This window comes from Elephas maximus, chromosome 25, assembly GCF_024166365.1.
Source record: "Elephas maximus indicus isolate mEleMax1 chromosome 25, mEleMax1 primary haplotype, whole genome shotgun sequence".
Taxonomy (NCBI): Eukaryota; Metazoa; Chordata; class Mammalia; order Proboscidea; family Elephantidae; genus Elephas; species Elephas maximus.
In genome coordinates this window covers 19,039,095-19,062,445 of record NC_064843.1, presented here as the reverse complement: position 1 = coordinate 19,062,445, position 23,351 = coordinate 19,039,095, and the positions used below count along the sequence as shown (strand labels likewise).

At 47.3% G+C, this 23,351-nt stretch overlaps 1 protein-coding gene across 4 annotated transcripts in view; it reads left to right on the top strand.

The window, feature by feature from the left end:
• Positions 1 to 23,139, top strand: part of PTPN1 (protein tyrosine phosphatase non-receptor type 1) — a 78,342-nt gene extending 55,203 nt beyond the window's left edge. For 3 of the 4 annotated variants that reach the window (XM_049870082.1, XM_049870079.1, XM_049870081.1), the window contains exons 3-9: positions 1,071 to 1,171; positions 4,290 to 4,388; positions 13,204 to 13,341; positions 16,054 to 16,263; positions 16,701 to 16,862; positions 17,244 to 17,467; positions 19,725 to 23,139. In XM_049870082.1, coding sequence (XP_049726039.1) covers positions 1,136 to 1,171; positions 4,290 to 4,388; positions 13,204 to 13,341; positions 16,054 to 16,263; positions 16,701 to 16,862; positions 17,244 to 17,467; positions 19,725 to 19,932 — 1,077 coding nt within the window. In that variant the 5' untranslated portion in view covers positions 1,071 to 1,135 and the 3' untranslated portion in view covers positions 19,933 to 23,139. The remainder of the gene's footprint in view (positions 1 to 1,070; positions 1,172 to 4,289; positions 4,389 to 13,203; positions 13,342 to 16,053; positions 16,264 to 16,700; positions 16,863 to 17,243; positions 17,468 to 19,724) is intronic. The other variant, XM_049870080.1, reaches the window with a different exon arrangement.
• The last annotated feature ends 212 nt before the right edge of the window (positions 23,140 to 23,351 follow it).

The window sequence follows — 23,351 nt, the reverse complement described above, 5'->3', positions numbered from 1 at the left end:
TATTCTAAAAGTTACATTTAATATACTTTCAGTGTTCGGGGTTTGGAGTTTATTTTTTCCAGTTAAATTCTCTTTATTAAAAAGTCTTGTAGCCAGTGGCACAAAACAATATGTGTATAAATTTTTGAATGAGAAATTAACTTGAGCTGTAAACTTTCACCTAAAGCACAATAAAATTAAGAAGAAAAAAAAAAGTCATGACAGGTTCTGAATTTGAAAGATTTAGAATTGCTAAGGAGCCCTGGTGCCATAGTGGTTAAGCACTTGGCTACTAGCCAAAAAAGTCAGCAGTTCGAACCTACCAGTCACTCCGAGGAAGAAAGACCAGCGATCTGCTCCTATAAAGATTACAGCCTAGGAAACCCTATAGGCAGTTCTATTCTGTCATATAAGGTCATTATGAGTTGGAATCAACTCAACAGCACGCAGCAACAAGAAGTTCATTATATTTGAACTTTTAAAGAAACGTGTAGAAAGGAATTTAAGGTGTGACTTTCCCCACTGCTGTATACCTAGGTCGTTTCATCCTTCAACATTGGCTGTTGGTTAGGCTGAGGTGTGATAAACCCAGTGTACCACCTAGGGCCGTGAGGACCAGATGAAACTTTTTTGAATTTTATTCCTCTTTAAAAATTGAAGCCAGTGTATTTTTTATTCTATAAAAGTATATATTAGGCATCAGAAAATGGAACCTTTGATCCTCCCGGCCCCTCCCCCCCCAGGATTTTGGGGACGCTAACAGATATCACCTGAAGATTTGACCTAAGAGCTCATTTCCCAAGTAGGAGGTAATTCTTGTTTTTTATGTAGCTTACTCCTGTTACTATTTAGTGTTAGATCTCAAACACTTAAGAAAAACTTGACTGTTTTATCTCATCTATAATATTTGATCTTGTGACTATACCAGTTATCACCATATTGATAGCCAATCTCAATACAGTAAGGCCTCAGCCAGTGGGAACACCCTAATGACAGGTGTACCTTTTTCACCCTCCCTGGGAGGTACACTGCCTGCTCGTAAACTCTTTGATCCTCTAGGATTAACCTCTGAGTTCTGGTTTGCCTTTCAGTCGACCATAGTCGGATTAAACTACATCAAGAAGATAATGACTATATCAATGCTAGTTTGATAAAGATGGAAGAAGCCCAGAGGAGTTACATTCTTACCCAGGTAAATGGATTGTCCTGATTTTTAAAATGGTGTTTGCCTTACTCCGTTCAGCTTAAATTGTGTGCCACATCTTTCAGAATGTTGGGTTTTAAACAAACCAAGAAGCAACAAAAAATGTTCCTTGAGAGATTCAGTTTGTTTGTAACACTAATCTGGGAAGTATGACATTGCAGGGAATCAGAGCTTAGAAACAGCCTGAAAATGCCTGACTTGCCCGTGGTCTCTTGGCAGAGATGCTTGAGCTGCCTCTCCCCTGTCGATGCCATCAGTACTCGCCTCAGCACCACAGGCATCTGACGGTGAAGCTGACAGGTTGGCAGAGACAAGACGTCTTTGTCCAGGTTGCCATTCAGGAGGCCTGCATTTCATTCTTAGCATGGTCCTTGTCCTTTGGCCCAGAAAAGGCATCATTAGATTACATGAACAAGTGTGATCTTAGAAAAATTGCTTAAAATTCTTATTGGCTTTAAAAGATACGGGAAAGAGATCATAAACATAGTTCAGTAATTGGCCCTCTTGTAAAACACTCAATGGCATGAGACCCAAAGACCATGAGTATCTGTGAAGAGGGTAAAGTATCTATTGAATTCATTTTCTCAAGTTTAATCTGTTATCTACAAGTTGGTCTAAACAGTCTAAGTTTCTCTTTTTTAATAATTTTTATCTCCTCATTATACCAGTTTATTAATCTTATATATGTCTTTTGAGTTAGAGGGTGATTTTGAACATATAATTCAGTTTAATATTTGCATATTAAAATTATGGGGAAGCCAGAAACTACTGTAAACAAAGGCTGACTTGGGGTGGGGAGCTAGCTCAGGGTTAATCTGCTGTGGCCCTTCTTCACTGCCTCTGTCCTGTCCTTCCCTCCCCTCCATAACCAGCATCAGCCCAGGTGCCTCCAGTCAGTACCTGGAATGTTAGCTAAACTGTGTTCAGTCCTGGGGGTCCACTGAGTAAGTTCTCGGTATATGAATACAGAGCGGGCCTTTACCAAACCCTCAGCTCCTTGTCCTCCAAGCACCTCTGAGGTGGTTGGAGAGGGTGGGGACAGGGAGAGAGAGGTGGGAATGGAGCTGGAGATCCCTGATGGGGGCAAGCTGACAGGAAATGGTAGAGGCAAAAGTGGCTTCTTAGAACTTCTTTTTGGAAGAAGTCAAGTTTCGTACTTCCTGGCTTCAGCCATTTAACTTTGGTGTGTGGTCAGGAAGCTCGGAGCAAAGATAAAAAACCAAAAAACCAAACTCGTGCTGTCAAGTCGATTCCCACTCATAGCGACCCTATAGGACAGAGCAGCACTGGCCCATAGAGTTTCCAAAGAGCGCGTGGTGGATTCAAACAGCTGACCTTTTGGTTAGCAGCCGTAACACTTAACCACTACACCACCAGGGTTTCCAACAGATGGATGTATATTAGCCTGGAAACTTCTCCCACCCTTTCCCCCTTACCCCTATGCCCTAGCAATTACTTGGAACATCTGAAGTTCTGTCTGTTTTGTAAAATGGTATGACGGATGTATCTAGCTGCTTACATAGTCTCCCTTTAACCTGGGATTTACAAAGCAGGCCGAAGCCCTCTGACCCCAAGTTAACACCAAGTTTCTAATGTCACTGGGAAACATTTTCCAAGTCACAAAAACAAGAAAACACTTCCTGTATTTTAAATGTTGTTCATTATACAAAAGATACATGTATACATTCTCATTTTTTAAAAAGTTAGAAGTGTGAAAGTGTGGAGAATGATGTTAAAGCTGCCCTCCTTCACCTTCCCCCTGAAGTGGCAAAGGTTGGTATGTATCCTTTCAGATTTTCTGTGATTTGTAACCCTTCAGGCTTATTCTAAACTGGGATGATATTGAGGGTAGGGAAGGGGACAGGCTAGGAGAGAAGAGTAATGTCACAGCTGTGCAAGGCCCGCTGATGGATCCTGTGCAAAGATGAAGGAGTGGCTCAGCCCCCAGAGGATGACAGGCCCAAGTGGCTAGCCAGGTGACCACCTGATTCCTGCCTTCACAGAGTTGTCATGTCAGTTGCAAGAAAGGGTTACACATGTAATCCACTGTTGTCTGCATACCTACAGTGGCTACTTAAGAGTGCTGACCTGTCTGGTTCAGGCAATAAGTCCAAGATGTGTTCAGAGAAGAAAGTGAGCGGGCAGTAAGGGCTAGCTGGTCAAGGAAAGTGTTGCAAGACTTCAAGGGGAAAGTGTTGAAGAAAGGAATGTTTAGATGAAAATATTTAAGACTGGAAACCATTCTAGAAGAAGGGGTGCTGGCCAGAGAGGTGATGAGCTCAGATGTGAAGGCAGTAGGTGATGTCCCTTCCAGCAGTACTAAACATTGAGAGACTCAGCACTTATACCCTGAATCCAGTAAAGATCTGTGCACATTGCCAGGTGAGCTGAAGGGAGACAGGGCTACCGCTCTGCCTACAATCCACTGTGCCTCGGTGACACCATTTCACTGGGGCCCCAACTCACTTTATGTGTGTCTGTATCTTATCTGTTTCTTGGTCCAAGGAGGGAGGCTGCCTCTGGTTGGTTCCCCATTATTAACAGGGATCATAGTGATAGCTAACATTTTATTGGATGCTTATTGGGTGCCAGGTATTGTGCTCAGTTCTTTATCTAATCACAGTTAATTCTCACAACCTTATGAGCAGGTACAATTATCAGTCCAGTGATACAGATCGGGAAACTGAGGCATGGAGAGGTGAAGTGATTTGCCCAAGGTCACACAGATGGCATGTAATTGGACTTGGGACTCAAACCACCGGAAGCATCACTGTTGGTCATTCTCCCACACTACCTCCTGCTTGCACCCAGTAGTTGTGCCCCATAGTCCGCCTGTCCTAAGGATGGATCTTGGTGAGCCCCTCAGCTGGCCAGTCCAAACCAGAAAGCAGATTCAGTGTTTTCTGCCCTTAGTTGGTCAGCCCTGAACTGAAATATGGAAATGACCTTTCACCTTGTGGTAGAAAATAGAATTGGGGTGACCGACCACTAGGCAGGTCCCTGTCCCGGCCTCGGCTACCCCTGTGAGCTGGTGAGGACTGGGGTCTCACACTCCAGCATGTTTATGCTTACAATGTCACACGTTTTGTACATTGTTTGCTTGCAGGGCCCTTTGCCTAATACGTGTGGTCACTTCTGGGAGATGGTGTGGGAGCAGAAGAGCAGGGGCGTTGTCATGCTCAACAGAGTGATGGAGAAGGGATCGGTGAGTGTGGAGTCATTTACTGTCTGTCACTGGGAGTATACCCATCCAGAAAGTGAATACTTTAGTCTATATTTCTTTGATTTGACTTTATATATCTTTGACATTTTTTTAATATATAAAAAATTAAAGAAGCAGTATATAAGTACACGTTTGTCATAAACAAGTGAGACAATTATGTGAATAAAAGAAAAAAAGTAAAGGTTGCACTTGACCCCTCCCCAGGGTCATCCCTCTCTAGAGTTTGATGTGTCTGTTCTCATTTGACTCTGTGATCCCTAGGCTGCTGTCTTGCATTATGGAGTTGTGTAAACAGACTTATTTTGAAAGGCAAGTTTCTACCTTCTTCACCTTTTCTGCTCTTCTGGCTGGAAGGAGTGCACCCCTTGTTGACTGCAGAGGGCTCTGCAGCGATGGGGGCCCATTGCGCGGCTTGGCCACAGGCCACACACCTCTTTAGTGTGGACACTGTCTGCTTGTGCGTGTACTTCAGGATTTGGGTCATCCTTTCTTCCAAGTTCTTTGCAACTCTTAAACCTCCCCTGGGACAGCCTGTGGCCTAGAGCCACATGTTTGCTTAGGCCACCACCCTCTGTCTCTCTAGCAGCCCCCCAGCCTCCCTGCTTGCTCGCTTCAGTCCATTTTGTACCCTGCATCCAGAGTCATCTTTCTAAGCCAAGGCTCACCACACCTCTATCTAGCCGAAAACCCTGCTGGGGTCCCCACTGCCCCACAGAATGGCACTTAACGTAGCTTCTGAGACTCTGAGTGATCTGGCACTAATGAACCTGGGTCCATCTCCACTCCCCCACCTTCATCTCCAAACTCCAACCAGAATAAAATGTAGTTTTAATTCCTTGCCATGTTCCCTGAGCTAAGGACCTGAGTCTCAGTGCCCACCCTCACCCCACTTCCAGGGGTCCTTAGGCTGCATCCCACAGCGGAGCCTGTAACTGGCACTGTCCCTTCCCACGTGTCTCTCCTCCCATGTAAGACACATACATATGCAGAGACAAGTGTGGCATTCTGCCTAGTGAAAGGAAGCCACACGCCCACTACCCCCCTGCTTGCCCCTCTCTCCCCTCCAGACATTGCTAGCACATCTAGGCCCCTCTCCAGCCTCAGAGGTGGAGCCCAGGAGAAGGCAAGCCAAGGACTGTGCTGACCACTAGGAGCACGTGACCCAGGAGCAAGTTGTCCCCGCCAGAGAACTGGGTGTCCCCAGGCCTTGCCAGGTCCTGGCACTGTGATCTCCGGGCTTAGCTGGGACATGTTCTCGCAGCTGTCCTGGCCACCTCTGGACACAGACCTGGCTTGCCAGAAGAACATCAGGATTCCAGAGAAGCCACCCAACGAAAGAAAGCACAGTCACACCCTCGAGGGTAAAAACTACAAGTGCAAAAAGTAACACATCAAAGGAAGTGCCAGCAGTGAAAATTTGAAGCCTTAACCACAAAGCCTCTTCCCTCCCCACACACGGAAAGAAACGGTGTTTGTTACTCAGAGAAAATACTTCTCTTATGATAAAACACTTCTCTCATGATAGCATATATTTAAAATCATGTCTTCTGCCTCTGCCTACTTTTTTAAATGAAAATATTTGCTCAGCAATAACAGATAAGGAGTTTATCTGAGTGTTGAATTGATGAAATAATTCCTCTTAGAAAATCCTTTTTTCAGTAAAAGTGGTTTTTGTTTTCTGTGTGCTTCAGTGGCTTGATTAGTAAAATGTGAAGTTACAAAATGTGTAGTGACGCCTCACCTTTTGCCACTCTTGCCAGCAGTTTTGAATAAGGAAACAACACATTTACTTCCCTTTGAGCATACTCCCAGCAGGGAGATTGAAACCTTGGGGGCTTATGGACCGGCAAGCACAGATCAGCCTTCAGGTTTCTCAGCTTCGGCACCGCTGAAATCTGGGGCTGGATAGTTCTTTGTTGTGAGGGGCTGTCTTGTGCATTGTAGGATGTTTAGTGACCTCAACCCACTAGATGCCAATAGCAACCTCCTCCATTTGTGACAACCAAAAATGTTTCCAGGTATTGCCAAGAGCCCCCTTGTGGTTGGGGGTGGGTGGCAAAATAGCCTCCGGTTGAGGACCACTGCTCTAGATGGTAATTAAGGGTTGAAAGTTTTTAATTAAGACTTATTTATTCAAAAATCATCAGGCACAGTAGCATTGGCTTTTTGCTTATTTGTTTTCTTTGTTGCTGGGAGCACATGGTTTGCCTTAGCGACTGTTGTCACATTATAGCAAGGAGCCATCTCCCAGGGCTCCAGGGAAGTGTTCTCCACAGGCCTTGCTCTGAGTCTTCTCCCTCTTCAGGCTGACCAGAGATAACCTTGTGGCAGCCTTTCTGCTTGGGTTGCCCTGTTGACCACGACAAGCCATGGCTGCTTGATCGGTTTCATTGTAGCTTACTTTGACCATAGTCCCTGTTTCCCTTTGTAACTGTGCCCTTCCACTCAGGGTCATTCAGGCATGCAAATTGCCATGAAAAAGCAGTGTATGGTTAAAGGTTCTTAAAGTTTTTTTGAGACCAACATCATCAATTCTATTTCAGAAGAGCTGACTGGGAAAAATTATGAGAAGTTTACAGGGGTCTTATTTGCTCAGCTAATCTACGTATAAACTATCCACATAGCCCATGGTAAAAACCAGGTTGTAGAGTTTTCATTTAATATGTTATTATTTTCTGGTTTCCCTCCTTCACCAAATAGCATCGCATAAAGTAAATACCCCCTTCTTATTTGGGGCAAACGTGCCTGTTAGCCTTTTGTAACCCCGGGCTCCCTGGAGTTGTACGAAAATGACTGTTTGCTGTTAGACTGGGCTCGTCCACATGGCCTGAAGTTCTCATAAGCTTCCATTTTGAATTTGACCTTAGATGTGTCAGTGTCGAGTGCATATGTGTGTTGTTTACCCGTAAACCCGTTGCCGTCGAGTCAATTCTGACTCATAGCGACCCTATAGGACAGAGTAGGTCTGCCCCATAGGGTTTCCAAGGAGCGGCTGGTGGATTCGAACTGCCGGCCTTTTGATTAACAGCTGAGCTCTTAACCACTGAACCACCAGAGCTCCTTGTGTGTTATTTGGGCAGGGGAAATAAAGAGAGTTTTATTTGCCAATCCAGAAACATCACCCGAATCTTTCTCCTTAAATCCCTACTAAAGATGCTTCGTTGATTTCAGGGGCTTTCGGGCACCAGACACTGCCTTTTGTGTCATCAGCGCCTTAGGCTTTAGCCCTCCCTTTGTAGCCTGCCTAGTTTTCTGTGTTAGTAATTCCTTGGGAAGCTACATCCTCTATCGCAGGGCTGCTGCAGATGACTTTATAGACTTCCTTAAGGCTGCCCAGCTGTTAGTTTGGGAAAGCCCTGAAGATCCTACTGCCTGCCTTTTCAGTGGTCATGGCAACTGTGAGCGATACCAACGTGTTGGCCCTCCCAGGCTGCTGCTGTTCAATGCTGACCAAGCTATGCCTCAAGTTGAACCCTGGTGGGAGACTGCTTTCTAACACAGTCTCCTTTTCAAGTTGTTTTCTCTCTGTCTGAGAGGATAACCGGACGTAGTGATCTCCTGCTTATTTTGTTTTGCATGTTTAAAGCAAAAAATTTCTACGGGAAATGACAGAGAAAAGAGCATGGTGTGTTACTGTAGATGCAGAATGGTTGTTATAAATAAATGTTGGTTGGCTGGAACTTAGCTGTGTGCCAGAATCCCTCAGGCCTACAGTCCCAGAGTCCTCGACTTGACCCAGATGCAGGGATGTGTTAGGCTTTACATTTGGTTTTGAAAGTGAATGCTTGTTTATGGAGGTGAGATTTCAAATACTCATCTTCCCTGCTCCTGTAACATGGAGCAGGGCCCCTTCCCCAGTAGCTCCTGGCCAACCTGGTGGCTTCTTTGCTTCACTGTCTTTCTGCTCCTGCTTTGGGTGCCCACGCCAGCATGGGTGGTTTTGTATGTACCCGGCCTCTTTGTTACTGGGTTCTTGAGGCATTGGCCCCATAGCCATCAAGTTGATTCTGACTCCGGGATCCTGTAGGACAGAGTAGAACTGCCTCATAGGGTTTCCAAGGCTATAATCTTTATGGAACCAGATTGCCACATCTTTTTCCCAGGAGCAGCTGGTGAGTTCAAACTGCTGACCTTTCAGTTGGCAGCTGAGCACTTAACCACTGCACCGCCAGGCATTTATTGTTGTTAGGTGCCGTCGAGCCAGTTCCAACTCACAGCAACCCTATTTATAACAGAAGGAAACACTGCCTGGTCCTGCGCCATCCTCACAATCGTTGTTATGCTTGAGCCCATTGTTGCACCCACTATGTCAATCCATCTTCTTGAGGGTCTTCTTCTTTTTCATTGACCACCTGCCTTACCAAGGGTGATGTCCTTCTCTAGGGACTGGTCCCTCCTGATAACATGTCCAAAGTATGTGAGACAGTCTCACCATCCTTGCTTCTGAGGAGCATTCTGGCTGTACTTCTTCCAAGACAGATTTGTTCGTTCTTCTGGCAGTCCATGGTATATTCAGTATTCTCGGCCAACACCGTAATTCAAAGGCATCAATTCTTCTTTGGTCTTCCTTGTTCATCATCCAGGTTTCACATGCATATGAGGCGATTGAAAATACCATGGCTTGGATCAGGTGCACCTTAGTCCTCAAAGTGACACCTTTTGCAGCAGATTTGCCCAGTGCAGTACATCATTTGATTTCTTAACTGCTTCTTCCGTAGGCATTGATTGTGGATCCAAGTAAAATAAAATCCTTGACAGCTTCAGTATTTTTTCTGTTTATCATGATGTTGCTTATTGGTCCAGTTGCAAGGATTTTTGTTTTCTTTATGTTGAGGTGCAGTCCATACTGAAGGCTGTAGTCTTTGATCTTCATCGGTAAGTGCTTCAAGTCCTCTTTGCTTTCAGCAAACAAAGTTATGTCATCTGTATATCACACAGGCTGTTAATGAGTCTTCCTCCAATCCTGATACTGAGTTCTTCTCCATATAGTCCAGCTTCTCAGATTATCTGCTTAGCATACACATTGAATAAGTGTGATGAAGGGATACAACTGTGATGCACACCTTTCCTGATTTTAAACCATGTAGTATCCCCTTCTGTTCGAACGTCCACCTCTTGATCAGTGCACAGGTTCCACTTGAGCACAATTAAGTGTTCTGGAATTCCCATTCTTCAAAGTGTTAATCCATAATTTGTTATGATCCACACAGCTGAGTGCCTTTGCATAGTCAATAAAACACAGGTAGACATCTTTCTGGTATTCTTTGCTTTCAGCCAAGGTCCACCTAGTATCAGCAATGATATCCCTCGTTTCACATCCTCTTCTGAATCTGGCTTGAGTTTCTGGCATTTCCTTTTGGATGTACTGCTGCAACCATTTTTTGAATTCTTCAGCAAAATTTTAGTTTCATGTGATAGTAATGATATTGTTCAATAATTTCCACATTCTGTCAGGTCACCTTTCTTTGGAACGGGTACAAATATGGATCTCTTCTAGTCAATTGGCCAGGTAGCTGCCTTCCAAATTTCTTGGCATAGATGAGCGAGTGCTTCCAGCATTGTATCTGCTGAAATATCACTTAGCATTCCGTCAATTCCTAGAGACTTCTTTTTCGCCAGTGCCTTCAGCACAGCTTGGACTTCTTTCACTATGATCAGATCTTGATCATACACTACCTCTTGAAATGGTTGAATGTTGACCAATTCATTTTGGTACAGTGACTCTGTATCGCTTCCATCTTCTTTTGAAGCTTCCTGGGTTGTTCAGTATTTTGCCCATAGAATCCATCAATATTGCAAAGTGAGGCTTAAATTTTTCCATCAGTTCTTTCAGCTTGAGAAATGCCAAGCGTGTTCTTCGGTTTTGGTTTTCTAACTCCAGATCTTTGCACGTTTTATTGTAATACTTTGTCTTTGAAGTCTTCTGTTCAGTTCTTTTACTTCATCATTCTTCCATTTGCATTAGCTACTTACATTCAAGATCAAGTTTCAGAGTCTCTTCTGACATCCATTTTGATCTTTTCTTCCTTTCTTGTCTTTTTAATAACCTTTCTTCATGTATGATGTCCTTGGTGTCATCCCACATCTCATCTGGTCTTCAGTTGTTAGTGTTTAGTGTGTCAAACCTATCCTTGAGATGGTCTATAAATTCAGGTGGGATATAGTCAAGGTCATACTTTGGCTCTCGTGGAGTTGTTTTAATTTTCTTCAGCTTCAACTTAAACTTGCATATGAACAATTGATGATCCGTTCCTCAGTCAGCCCCTGGCCTTGTTCTGACTGATGATTGAGCTTCTCCGTTGTCTCTTTCCACAAACGTGTTGATTTGATTCCTCTGTGTTCCATCTGGCAAAATCCACATGTATAGTCGCCATTTATATTGTTGAGAAAAGGTATTTGTAGTGAATAAATTGTTGGTCTTTCAGAATTCTATCATGCAATCTCCATCATAATTTCTGTCACCAAGACCGTATTTTCCAACTACCTATCCTTTCTTGTTTCCAGCTTTCAAATCCCAGTCACCAGTAATTTTCAATACATCTTGACTGCATGTTTGATCAATTTAAGATTGCAGAAGTTGGTAAAAATCTTCAGTTTCTTCATCTTTGGCCTTAATGTTTGGTGCATAAATTTGAGTTATAGTCATACTAACTGTTCTTCCTTGTAGGTATATGAATATTATTGCATCGCTGACAGCATTGTACTTCAGGGTAAATCTTGAAATGTTCGTTTCGATGATGAATGCAACTCTACCCTTGAGCCATTACGCAGGTCTAATCACATACTTGGAGTATGGGAATAAATGCATCCTTTTAAAGCCTTCTAAAGTCTTACTGACAGCTGCCCACTCTCTTTGTCTGAGCAAGGGATCTTGGGCTCCCTCTTGCTATAAAATCAATGCTTCCATGTCCTGAGTGGCAGGACTGCTTGGACGCTAACAGGGTGGCTCCATTTGAGGGGCTCGCCTATGGCACCCCATCATTGATGTTGGGAGGTGACATGGAGAGACTGGTGAATACTTGCAAAAAGGCCCATGTCCAGGCCCTTTAGAAAGCCCCACCGACCTTCTTTTCCAGAACTGTGAAGTTTGATAGTGTGCTGACGTCACAATCTGGTGTTTCTTGTATTGTTTCTCTCGCTTTTGCTTTTGGTTTTTGGAGAACATGCAGCTTAAGTAAAGCAGGACTGATGGGCATTTCTGGTTTTGTCTTCACCTTCCTCAGGAGCCTCTTGGCTCCTCATTGTCCCCAGGTATGCCACAGGTCCCTGGGCCTGGTGCCAGAACCTGCCAGGATCTGGGCCTTCGTTGGCCCCATTTCTCACTGCTCCTCTGAGACTGATGCCTCTGCAGTCACTGCCCAGGAGACCCCAGTTGCCCTCATCACACCGTCACCAGGAGACCCCGGTCATCCTCAGTGCACTCTGGTCACCGAGAGACCCCAGTCACCCTCAGTACATAATGTCACCAAGAGACCCTGTTCACCCTCAGCACACCCTGTCACCAGGAGACCCCAGTCACCCTCAGTGCACCGTGTCACCAGGAGACCCCAGTTGCCCTCAGCACACTCTGTCACCAAGAGACCCCGGTCACCCTCAGCACACATTGTTACCAGGAGGCCCCAGTTGTCCTCAACACACTGTCACCAGGAGTCCCCAGTCGCCCTCAGCACACATTGTCACCAGGAGGCCCCGGTTGCCCTCAGCACCCTCTGTCAGATGTGCTTCTTCCAGAGAGCCTTCTTTCATCTGTCTTTCCCACTGTCTCAGCCAGCCCAGGACATTGACCTCTTCTAAATCCCCATGGCAATCCCCCTTGGCACTTCCCACTGTCTACCTTGTCACAGGGGCCATGAGCAAGCTCTTCTGACAGACAAGCTTCTCCCTCCTTGCACCATTTCAGACACTGTCATCCTTGCATCCTTGGCCCCAGAGTAGGTATTGAGTAGGTCAGGGATCGTTGAATTACAGAGGTATTCACTTCATACCATTTACGAACGGGCTGTGTACACACACTGAGATCCCATATGATGAAAAGTGTACTTCTTCACAGTTTCCTTAGTCCAGGCACATAGACCTTGCAGCTGAGCCCCTGTCTGCTGTCATTTTTGTCAGGAAGTCCTCAATTTAATGAAGTACCTTTAAATCAAGAATAGCAAGTAGTTTCTAAAATTATGTAACTAAAACAGCAATAGTCTTTTTCTCACCTGAACCAAAGCCAAGTAAAAGGTAGGGCTTGGGGCAGTGGGCACCAAGCCTTCTCTGAATGGGAACTTGCATTTGGCTGCAGCCATCAGCCTCTGTAGCGTTTTCACACGTGGCCTCTTCCAGCCTGATTGTTGATTAGCCTGCTCTTTTCTACAGAGGAAAATGTCTATACTCTGTGCCGACAGCACCATTCAGGTTCTTGGTCATCTTTGAAATGGCTTTGCAGAGTCGTGGAAGACTAGACTATGCTCTCTGGCTTCACCTTGTAGGTGACAGGGAAGGGGCAAGACCGAACCCCACTCCACCTCCCTGAAACACCCTCCCTGAAACTCCCCGTTGCGGTGGGTAACCAGGGGGCTCCTGGAGTTGGAAGTCAGCACTAGCTGCACCACTCCACACGCAGCCCTGTCTAGATCTTCACAGCCCGTCCCCAACTACACGGGAGGCTGGTGGGTACACTGACAGTGACTTCCAAGTTTGGGAGACCGCAGGATTTGGGTCACCATAGAGCGTGCAGAATGTCCTCAGAGTCTCCTCGTCATAGGAGGACAGTCAGGTGCTCACAGTAATTCAGTGTTATTTCTTCCCCCAGTTAAAATGTGCACAGTACTGGCCACAAAAGGAAGAAAAAGAAATGATCTTTGAAGACACAAACTTGAAGTTAACGTTGATTTCTGAAGATGTTAAGTCATATTACACAGTACGACAACTAGAATTGGAAAACATCGCAGTAAGTATGGCACGTGCTTAAGTACACCAGGCGGTGGCTGGTTGAGGTGTCTTTTCCCTTGTGTGACATTACCTAATGCCAAGTTGTCCAGGCTTTGTGTACCCTGAGCACGGTGTGTGTTTTGGCACTGTGGCGAGCTGAGGTCAGACCGGGGCACCTGGGGAGGCATTTTAGATATCTCTCTCTCTAAACTTTAGTACTAGTTAGTGCTGATTCTGAGGAGAAGGGAGCCTTTTACCTAACAGTGATCTCTTCCTGCCTTTGTGATTTCAGAGGGACTGCAGGGCGGCCTGCAAGTGAGAGGCCAGTGGACATGCTCCTGCTGCCATAGCCCTCGGCCTCTCTGGTCTGAGTGAGGGACAGGGCCCTTCTGGGCCTCTCCCGTATCACAGCCAGTGTAAGTTTTTAGGTGAGGTCTTTGGGTTTATTTTTGTGGGAAGAATTTCTAATACCAGCAGCTTGATGATGGTCTGTCATTAAAAGTTGGTCTCTGATCCTAATCAAAAGGGGGAAAATGCAGAACAGAATTTCAAATTCTCATGGACTCCAGACTTTCTAGAGCTGTTGGAGGCTGGGTGAACCTCCAGAACTATTGCCCCGAGATGGTCTTTCAACCTAAACTGAAAACATCCCCTGAAATCGTCTTAAAACCAAACAGTAGTTTAGCTTAACTCTGGTGGCATAGTGGTTGCTATGGCTACTAACCAAAAGGTCAGCAGTTCAAATCCACTAGGTGCTCTTGGAAACCCTATGGAGCAGTTCTGCTCTGTCCTACAGGGTCGCTATGAGTTGGAATCAATGGCAACGGGTTAATGGGATAGGGGACCAAACTGACAACAGCAACTGGAAAGGTTGGAAAGGTTAGACAGGAACTTAGGGGGCAGTGAGTTTCTGTCAGTGGGGGAGGAGCAGCTCAGAAGGGAGGGTGAGAATGGCTGCGCATCTTGAGGAATGTCATCAGTGTCACTGAATCGCATGCGTAGAAACTTGAATTGCTGTGTGTTTTTGCTGGGTATATTCTCAACAATAACAATAAAAATAAAATAAATTATTTTTTAAAGGGAATACTCAGGCTGCTGAGGCTCCAAACTGATGTATAATCACGTTCTTTACTTGGGTTTTCTAAAGACTGTGTGGTTTCCTTATGACTGTTTTCTTGGTGACAACTTGGGGACTGATCAGTTCAAACAATCACTTTAAGAATCATCCTTTGTGTCATACAGCTCAGCAGTTTTGTGCCCTTCAAGCACGTGCACAAATGTGGGCTAGAGCTTTCTTTTGTAGTGATAAGCAGTTTTTGAGGTATAAAATTAATAATAAAAAGACAGTAATGAAAATCCTTGCTCCACCCCCCCCCCCCCAAAAAAAAAGATGGTCTTTGGGCAAGGCTAGGCACTGGGCTAAGAATAAGAAGCACCGCAGAAGGCCGTGCCCGTGGGGGTCCTGAGTAATTCGCCTGGAGCCAGAGTTCTGTGGGATCCCGGCCAACGCTGGGAACAGGGACACCTGCCATCAAACATGGGGTCAGTCGTAGCCCTCTGAAACCAAACTCTGGGGTCAAGTCCTGGTGCCATCACATCAAACCATGAGCTCTGGGCAAGGGGCTTCTCCTCTCAGTGTCAAGTTCCTCATCTGTCAGGTTGGGGTTTTGTGAGAGTTCTGGAAGTTAGTACTTGCGAAGTGCTAGACCAGTGCCAGGCTCCCAGTGCGTGTTTGGGACTGTGGGATTGAGGTAGCACGGGCCTGTCCAGTGAGGAGCACAGATGGAGCGGAGGTGGGATGGTGGTGGGAGTCCATGGAGGGGGCTTCCTGGGCTGTGATGAAGGGCCGCATCCGCTGCCAAGGCACCTTCGTACCTTTGTCTTGTTTTTAACTGAATGCCTTATCGTCCTCATGGCTTCTGTTCTTGTATTAATAATTGAAGACCTAGAATTTAGCACAGGTTACCGAGAAGTGGAGAAAAGGTTAAAAGGGCGTGGCACTCAGGGAATGCAGCGCTGCGGTTTATCTAGTGCTTCCTGCTCGCTCGCTCACTCACTCGCTGTGATAACGCTGGAGTCACCGACTCACTGCCGCCGCCGCACAGAGAGGCTCTCGGGGTGTGATTTATGGAGGGGTTTTATGGAGGATTTTCAGGAATAATGTTGGCAACGTGTTGGAATGTGCCTGGAGGATTATGTAGTTGTTTTTTTTTTAATGCTTGTTAGCATTTGCAAGCCTGACAGGAAGAGCCTGGTGAAGACTGGAGAAAATGTCTCCTGCTTGTTTAAGGAACCCAAGCTGGGATAGAGCAGGGGCCGGTGTCTGCACTGCACCCACTCTGCACCCTCCCTTTTAAGCCATTAAAGAACATGGACATCGTTTTCTAGGGGGAAAGGAATGGAATTGCTTAGCGTTGTTCTGTAAATCACCCAGGTGTTACATGAGCTTTCTCTGAGTTCTGTAGAGAGATCCCTGTGTGTTTCATCGCTGCTGCAGGTAACGTGTGTGTTCATTGGCGGCGTAACTTCTCAAACATAAGCCCAGTAGCTGGTGGTAGGTGTTGAGGTTCTGTCACACGTTTTCATTACTGCAGGGCCTAGGCAGGTGGTTGTAACTCTACTCGGAGCCCTAGCGTTAGATGGATGCGAAGTCACGCTGTGCTTACTTGGAATTAGTGATTTCTGTCCGGGTGGTTCTCTTAGAATCCTCATGGATATTTTTCTCTTTCAGTCTCAAGAAACTCGAGAGATTTTACATTTCCACTATACCACGTGGCCAGACTTTGGAGTCCCCGAATCACCAGCCTCATTCCTGAACTTTCTTTTCAAAGTCCGCGAGTCGGGGTCACTTAGCCTGGAGCACGGCCCCATCGTGGTGCACTGCAGCGCAGGCATCGGCCGGTCGGGGACCTTCTGCCTGGCTGACACCTGCCTCTTGCTGGTAAGAAGACCCCTGGGGAAACTCAGGAAGCCGAGGCACGTTGGTGCATCTCCTCAAGGCCTGACCACGGCTGTTTCTGTTATCGCCTCTCTAAGGACATTGCCTCAGTTACACTAGCTTTGATCTTCCGTTTTTTACAACTTCCCTTCCATGAAAGTAGTTTTACCTTACATAGCTTTGTTCAGAAGGGTGCTCTTAATTTTAACGTGGAATCCAGGTAGATCCAAAGAGTCACATTCTGTCTCCGCCTAGCCCTTTCAACCACCTGTGCTCAAATGGTCATGATTTTGCTGCATTTTTCACATTTTCTAGAATTCTCCTGCCTGCCTCCCTGTGATTCTTCCTAAGTAGAAACTGGAGAAGTCCCCCAGACACTCATAGCTAACACCGCACTTGAGAGTTGGAGCTGGCTGAATTGTGTCTCCTTTGGCTTTCAGATGGACAAAAGGAAAGACCCTTCTTCTGTTGATATTAAGAAAGTTCTCTTAGAAATGAGGAAATTTCGAATGGGGCTGATCCAGACAGCAGACCAGCTCCGCTTCTCCTACCTAGCTGTGATCGAAGGTGCCAAATTCATCATGGGAGACTCTTCGGTTCAGGTGGGCAGCGTCCTTGCTTTAATCTAGGTGTGTTGATTTCAAAAGTTTTTCTCTGAAGGAGGAGGCAGGCGGTTGTCAAAGTGCCGCAACTATCAATATGTCAGAGGAAATAGCTACCCTTCGTGTTTAAAATAGCTAGAAAGTTGTTGAGATTTTCACTGTGTCCCAATTTCTGCCTTTGAAGTGCTCAGGTAGAGAGCATTGGTAAGTAGAATAGTTTATTTTCCAAAGATTTCCCCTTCAAGAATATGGCTGGAGACTCGGGAAGCAGTGCGAGGCCCAGCTGCATCACCTCCTTCTGCTAAGTTCAGGGCCATGGCTCTCCTGCCACATCAGCCCAAACATGGCGTTAACAGAACTTTCTCTTGCTGCTCTTTCAAGGAGCAATGGAAGGAGCTCTCCCATGAGGACCTGGAGCCCCCACCTGAGCACGTCCCCCCACCACCCCGGCCACCCAAGCGAATCCTGGAGCCACACAATGGGAAATGCAAGGATTTCTTCCCAAACCACCAGTGGGTGAAGGATGAGACAGAGGACGGTCAAGGAGAAGGTGCCATGGAGGCAGAAACCAGAACTCCTTTAAATGCCTCCCACGGCGTGGAAAGGTAATGTGAGAGGGTCCTGGCTTCTTGGGGGTAAGGGGAAATGACCTTTCATTCAGAAACACAGGTTGTTTTGAAACCCCTTGGAAGCATCCTCCTCTTGGCAAGCTGAGCTTCTATACCCTTGGGAAACACGGTGGTTCCTGGACCCTAGCTGCTACTCCTCTGGGTGGAGGAGATCCGACATTGGCCAGAGCTTAGCCCCAGGCAAGGAACAGCATCAGTAGGGTTCTAGCGCCCCCTTGTGGTTCTCATTGGAATTGGGTGTTCCATGGTTGAGTAGGGTCTTCCCACTGAGGAGTGACAGTGCTTGCCTCCGGGGATCAGGTCAGTCTTGCAATGTGAGATCCAGGCTTGCATCTGGTTCTTTGGGGGAACTTAACCTTTCTGGGTACTCCTTGGAGCTGATTGCCCTCTTGCTTCCTTACAGTTTGGCAGACATTGATTGGGTACCTATGATGCATGTGGAATCCTGAGATAACTAGAACATGGCCCTGGTCTCCAAGAGCTCACGTTGGGGAGGAAGCAAACCCAAACAAGATCGTGTTGGGAACCAGTAGGCAGTGATGCGGTGGGGATGCACACTGAGGGGGTCATCCTTCAAAAGAGATACTCAGCTCTCCTGGGTGGTCAAGGAAGGCTACCTGGAGGAGATGGCACTGAGTAAAAGCTGGAAGGATAGGGAGGAATTAGCCCCAGCCTGAGGCTACTGGTGGCAATACCCTTGGGACCTTCTTTGTGGAGGGCACTGTGAGATGTATCCACACTTTGACCCAGCGGTTGTACAGACGTCTAGAAAGTTACCCTACCAGACAAGTGTGCAAAGATACATATAGATAGAGGTGTTCGTTGTGGCATCATTTATCAGAATCAGAGATGAGCCGATCTTCTGTCCAGGCTTCAGATCAGTCACACTTCATCCCCGTGTTGGGATAGTCTGCATCTGTTAAAGAACTAACTCTAGGCCTACTGATGTGGCACAGAGTCAGAGTTGGAGTATGTGAGAAAGCGAGCTACACAACAGCATGTGCACCAGCGGGTCCTTTGGCTAACCTTATCAGGATCTCACCCGGGCACCTTGCTGACACACGCATGTGGCCATGCCAGCCTAAGCCATGAGCCTCAGCCTCTGGTGTCCTGTGTGCAACTGGTCTGTTTGACAAAGACCAGAAGGTCACTTGGACACACAGTAATCCCCAGCTTGAGACAAAACTGCCCGGTGGGCCCCAGCACAGAGGCTGTGTGGTGGGCTGAGGCCCTGGCGGCCGTCCCACAGCGAGGCCATGCCTGTTGTCTAGGGGCCCTCGTGGAGCTCTCGGGGCTGGCCTATGGGCCAGATGCTGCAGTCCACCCAAGGGCTCACCCTAGGCCAAGAATGAGCTGAGAGCCAGCAGGTGGCTTCCCACTTCTGTGTGTCCTGTCTCTGTTCATTGAGATTGGGGAGCAGAGCAGTGCCTTTCACACCCTCTGTGAAGGCAGTGAGTTGGAAAGTATGGATTGGGAAGCTAAAGGCCAGAGAAGTCCAGGAAAACGTGGAGTTGTACCAAGAACCTAAGTGCCACTGGGTCCTCATGGGTGCACAGGAGCACGTGGACCCCAGCCTTCCTCAGGGAATGCCCTGTGCAACTTCCTCCCTATTTCCAGGGAGGTGGTGTCTCTGGGGTCCTGCTGGGCCCAACAAAATGCTCTTGAGGTACAAAGGACAATTCGATGCACATCTGAGGCAGGACCTCCTGTGACCAGGTGGCCTCCTCGATGGGTGGAGAGAGGAGCTCCTGGAGGAGGAGGGCAGGGGAGACAGCCTGGTCTCTATGCCATGTGGGAGCCTGACTCCTCCCGGGGCCCTGAGCCTCTGCTGGCCATTCCCAAGGAGCCCCTAGAAGGGGACCACTGCACGCCATTCCCCCCAGGTTGCTCAGAGGAATCACCAGACCAGGGAAGGAGCCAGCTAATGGCTTACAGGATGCCTGGGAAACGGCCCTCCTGGCAGGATTGGATTGGTGCTAGGGATTTGAGGCCTCACGACAGAGTGGACCCCTGGCTGTGGGCACTGCCTGTGGTACCTGACAAGCTGGTGTCTGCTCTGGCCTCCATCTGAGCAAAGACGGCTGACCTTCTGGCTGGTGTCAGTATCACCGTGTTCTGTGTGTGTGGCTTGTTTTGTCCTGGAATTACTCCGAGAATAGTGTCTTTGCCACTAGGGGCATTCATCCACTTAACCCAAAGTGGGTCACCCACCTCTGCTCCTCTGATTCCACAGCTCAAGTCAAGACACTGAAGTGAGAAGGCGGATCATGGAAAGTCAGCGTGGCATCCCAGTCTCTGTCCCCACCAAGGGGGAGCCCTCGCCGCCCAAAGAGGAGGAGGAGCAGGTGCTGACTCACTGGAAGCCCTTTCTGGTCAACATGTGCATGGTCACGGTCCTCACGGCCGGAGCGTACCTCTGCTACAGGGTATGTTTTCACTGATGGACGTGCTGGCCAGACAGCGTGTACAGAAGGCACCGGTGGTTGACCGGTGTGCAGGACTCAGTTCTGTGGAAGGATCTGAGCCAGGTCTCAGAAGAAACAGATCAAAGGTTTTTAAGTCTGGAACTGCGGAAGGGCTGAAGGAGATCATTGAGGATTGATGCACTAGGGTTGTGATGAGCCCTGTGGTCCCCAGAATATACGTGTCTAATCTCAGGGCCTTACCTATTCAGGAGTAAGTAGAGAAAATGCCAAATACGTCTCTCTCTCTCTTTTTTTTTTTTGTTCATTTGTTTTTGAAAAAAAAAAAAAAAAAATAGAAATACAACACATTGTTGTTTTTAACCTTTATAAAAAGCAGCTTTTTGTTATTCCTGGGGGACAAAAAGAGTAGTCACTTAGGAAACTTTCTTGTACCCTTAGGTGGTGTGACCTGATACACAGTTTATGTTTGGTTTCCCGGGAAGAATCCCAAATGTTTCCGAATATAAGGTCCTCTGGAGACGAGGGTTAGGACGGCGTCATGCTCAGTCACCTCCACTGTCGTGTGCGGGCAGCGCTCAGGACAGTGCCCGGGGCTTTCCCGTTTTAAGAAGAAAAACAACAAATGGCTGTCTCTAGAAAACAGAACCAGTTTCCAGTTTTGCTCAGGGTGTCCCAGATAGTTCTCCCCTTTGCGTTTCTCTACCAACACCTCCTTGTCCCAGCCGTCTTCTCATACCTGCCCACGCCACCCCACCCTGTGATAGGTGATGCCCACTAAGGGGCCCGTTGCATTTCCCCCCTGCTGTCAGCATCCAGAGGCTCAGCTCCGACCTCCTTTGGAGTAGAGTGCCATTTCAGTGGCAGTCTCCGCATCAGAAGTGGGTTGCTGTTAAAGGCAGGGCAGGGAGAGGGTGGGTCTCTGAACTCCGTGGTGGAGGTCCCCTCGTAAGACTTTTATCATCACTTGTACTATGTGACTTCTTTCCAGGCTACTGTCTTTGAGTGCATCAGCTGGCTTAGAGATGCAGAAGACCCTTTCCTTAGGGGTGCTTTTAGGGGAGGGGGCTGTAAAAATCAAAACCCCTTCGCCAGTGGCTGGGGGTCTGGCCGGGGAGTACGCGAGTTAGTGGCTCTGCAGGTGTAGCTTCTGGGCTCATCTGAAAACGTTTGGTTTTATTCCAGTTCCTGTTTAACATCAACACATAATCTGACCCACCTCTACCTCCACCCACTGTCCGCCTTCTCTTAGTGCCCACGCCCGGCTAGCAGACACCCTGTGGTAGGTGAGGACCCACTGGGACCAAAAGACGCTGGTTCTGCACTTCACCTCACCTCACCTGGGCTCGTTGTCTACCCGTGATCCTCTCGATTTTTCCACCCTCCCCTCTTCCTTCGAGTACCAACTCCACAACCCATTTTTCGAGGAGACACTGCATAGAGGTAAACGGCCACCAGTCCCAGGGCTCAGCCTGCCTCCTGCTCCCTCACGGTGCATCCTGGTGTGTCCCAGCAGGCGGCACACCACTGCCTCCCTGAGACCTTTATGGGAGTCTGTGTAGTTAGCTCCGCTCCGTATTTATTTTTCTTTTTCCCCCGAGGGTGTCCATAGTGCACTAGCATTTTCTTAAACCAATAATGTATTAAAATTTTTTGATGTCAGCCTTGCATCAAGGGCTTTGTCAAAAAGTACAATACTAAATCCTCAGGTAGTGCTGGGCACGTGAGACTTTCCCGTGAGCCTGCTGCGTCAGACTAGCGCCGGGAAGGAGTCGTTAACTTAGTGCTGTTGTGGTAGTGTAGAAAGAGGTTTGGCGTAGGTCTCTAGAACAATGGTGTCATAGATAATGAAGACTTGAGTATTTAAGATACGTGGTGTGAGATTACTCTGTCCCGCTGCTCCTCCTCCCCGGTATCTGCTAGAACCTTGTTCTCAGCCGCCGCTTTCCCTCTCTGTATTAGCATGCATGTAAGGGCCCCCTGTGTCCTGATCAAATATCACGAGCTTGAACTGAGAAGCAATAGATATCTGCTTACTAACGTGCCCCATGTACAAGTCCAGTCTCCTTTGCATGATCTGATCATTACGTGGCTGTGGTTCCTAAGGCTGTTGCTGACATAGTCGTCATTCAGCAATAGAGGGATGTTTTCCAGTAACAGATATTTGCCTAATTCCTGGCATGACACTCTGGTGACTTCCTGGTGAGGCCCAGCCTATCCTGGTCCAGCTGGGTCCCACTATAACTCAGACATTCCAAGGGTATGGGAAGCCATATTCACACCTCCTGCTCTTCACATGTAGGCAAGCAGGGTCCCCCATCCACACACACACCTTTGGGATCAGCCTCTGCTCTTCCAAGGTCACTCTCGTCTGGAGTAGACTGTGACTTGGAACCAAGGCAACTGGTAGGAGCCACACTTGGATGACGGTCCCTTAGCATCGGCCCGCTGCCCTCTGGGCCCTGGGCCTTGCTGAGAGATACACGCCTGCCTGCCTGCCTGCCTGCCCTTGAGCCCCTTGGGGACTGATGGTGCTCATGACTCTTCCTCAGAGGGGACTTAAGACCTCCACGTTAAGTGGCTTTTTTAACAAGGAAAAAAAAAAAAAAGGCAGCTGTAGCTCACGAGCTGCTCTTTGGCCAGCATTTTCACATTTTGCCTTTCACATGTTAGAAGCCAATGCAGACAAATTCTGTGGTGGGAACCTTTGCGGCGCCGCCCTGCAGAGCCCTGGGAGGTGTGGATAAGGCTTAGGTGCCAGGCTGTATGCATTTTTGAGTTGGGCTTGTTTGTTTTTTTAAGTCCTGTATATGTATGTAGTAGTTTGGGTGTGTACATATAGTAGCATTTCAAATGGATGTACTGGTTTACCTTCTATCCTTGGAAAACCGATGGCTCTCCGTCTCGTTACGCGTATGTTAGAGAGTTAGCGAGCTGCTCTGTTCTATGCCTTAAGCCAACATTTACTCATCAGGTCATTATTTTTTACAATGGCCATAGAATAAACCATTTTTTAAAAAATAAAAACAAACAAAAAAACCAGGTGTTTTGGTACAATACCTTTTCAGGTCTGTACACACAATGCATGATGGGGCGGGTGGGGGGTGTGTCTCAGGGTCTTCTGTGACCTCACAGAACTGTCCATCTGTACAGCTTTCCAACTTCCCATATCAGTGATGGGTTTGCATTTTAGTTGCAACAATAAAATTTTTTTTCTAAAGAACATGGATTTGGGGTGCTTCCCATTTCTTTGCTTAATGGACCTAAAGCAGGATGGACAACTCCTATTTCTTTCCATTCCTCCTGATGTGAAACAGATGTCGTCAATCAAGTGGGGTTATATTTTCCACATCTAAGACTTAATGACGGCCTCCTGGAGTCATGCGTGCCATTGGGCTGGGGTAGCTTTCCATGACTGGTGAGCTTCTTTAGCAGTG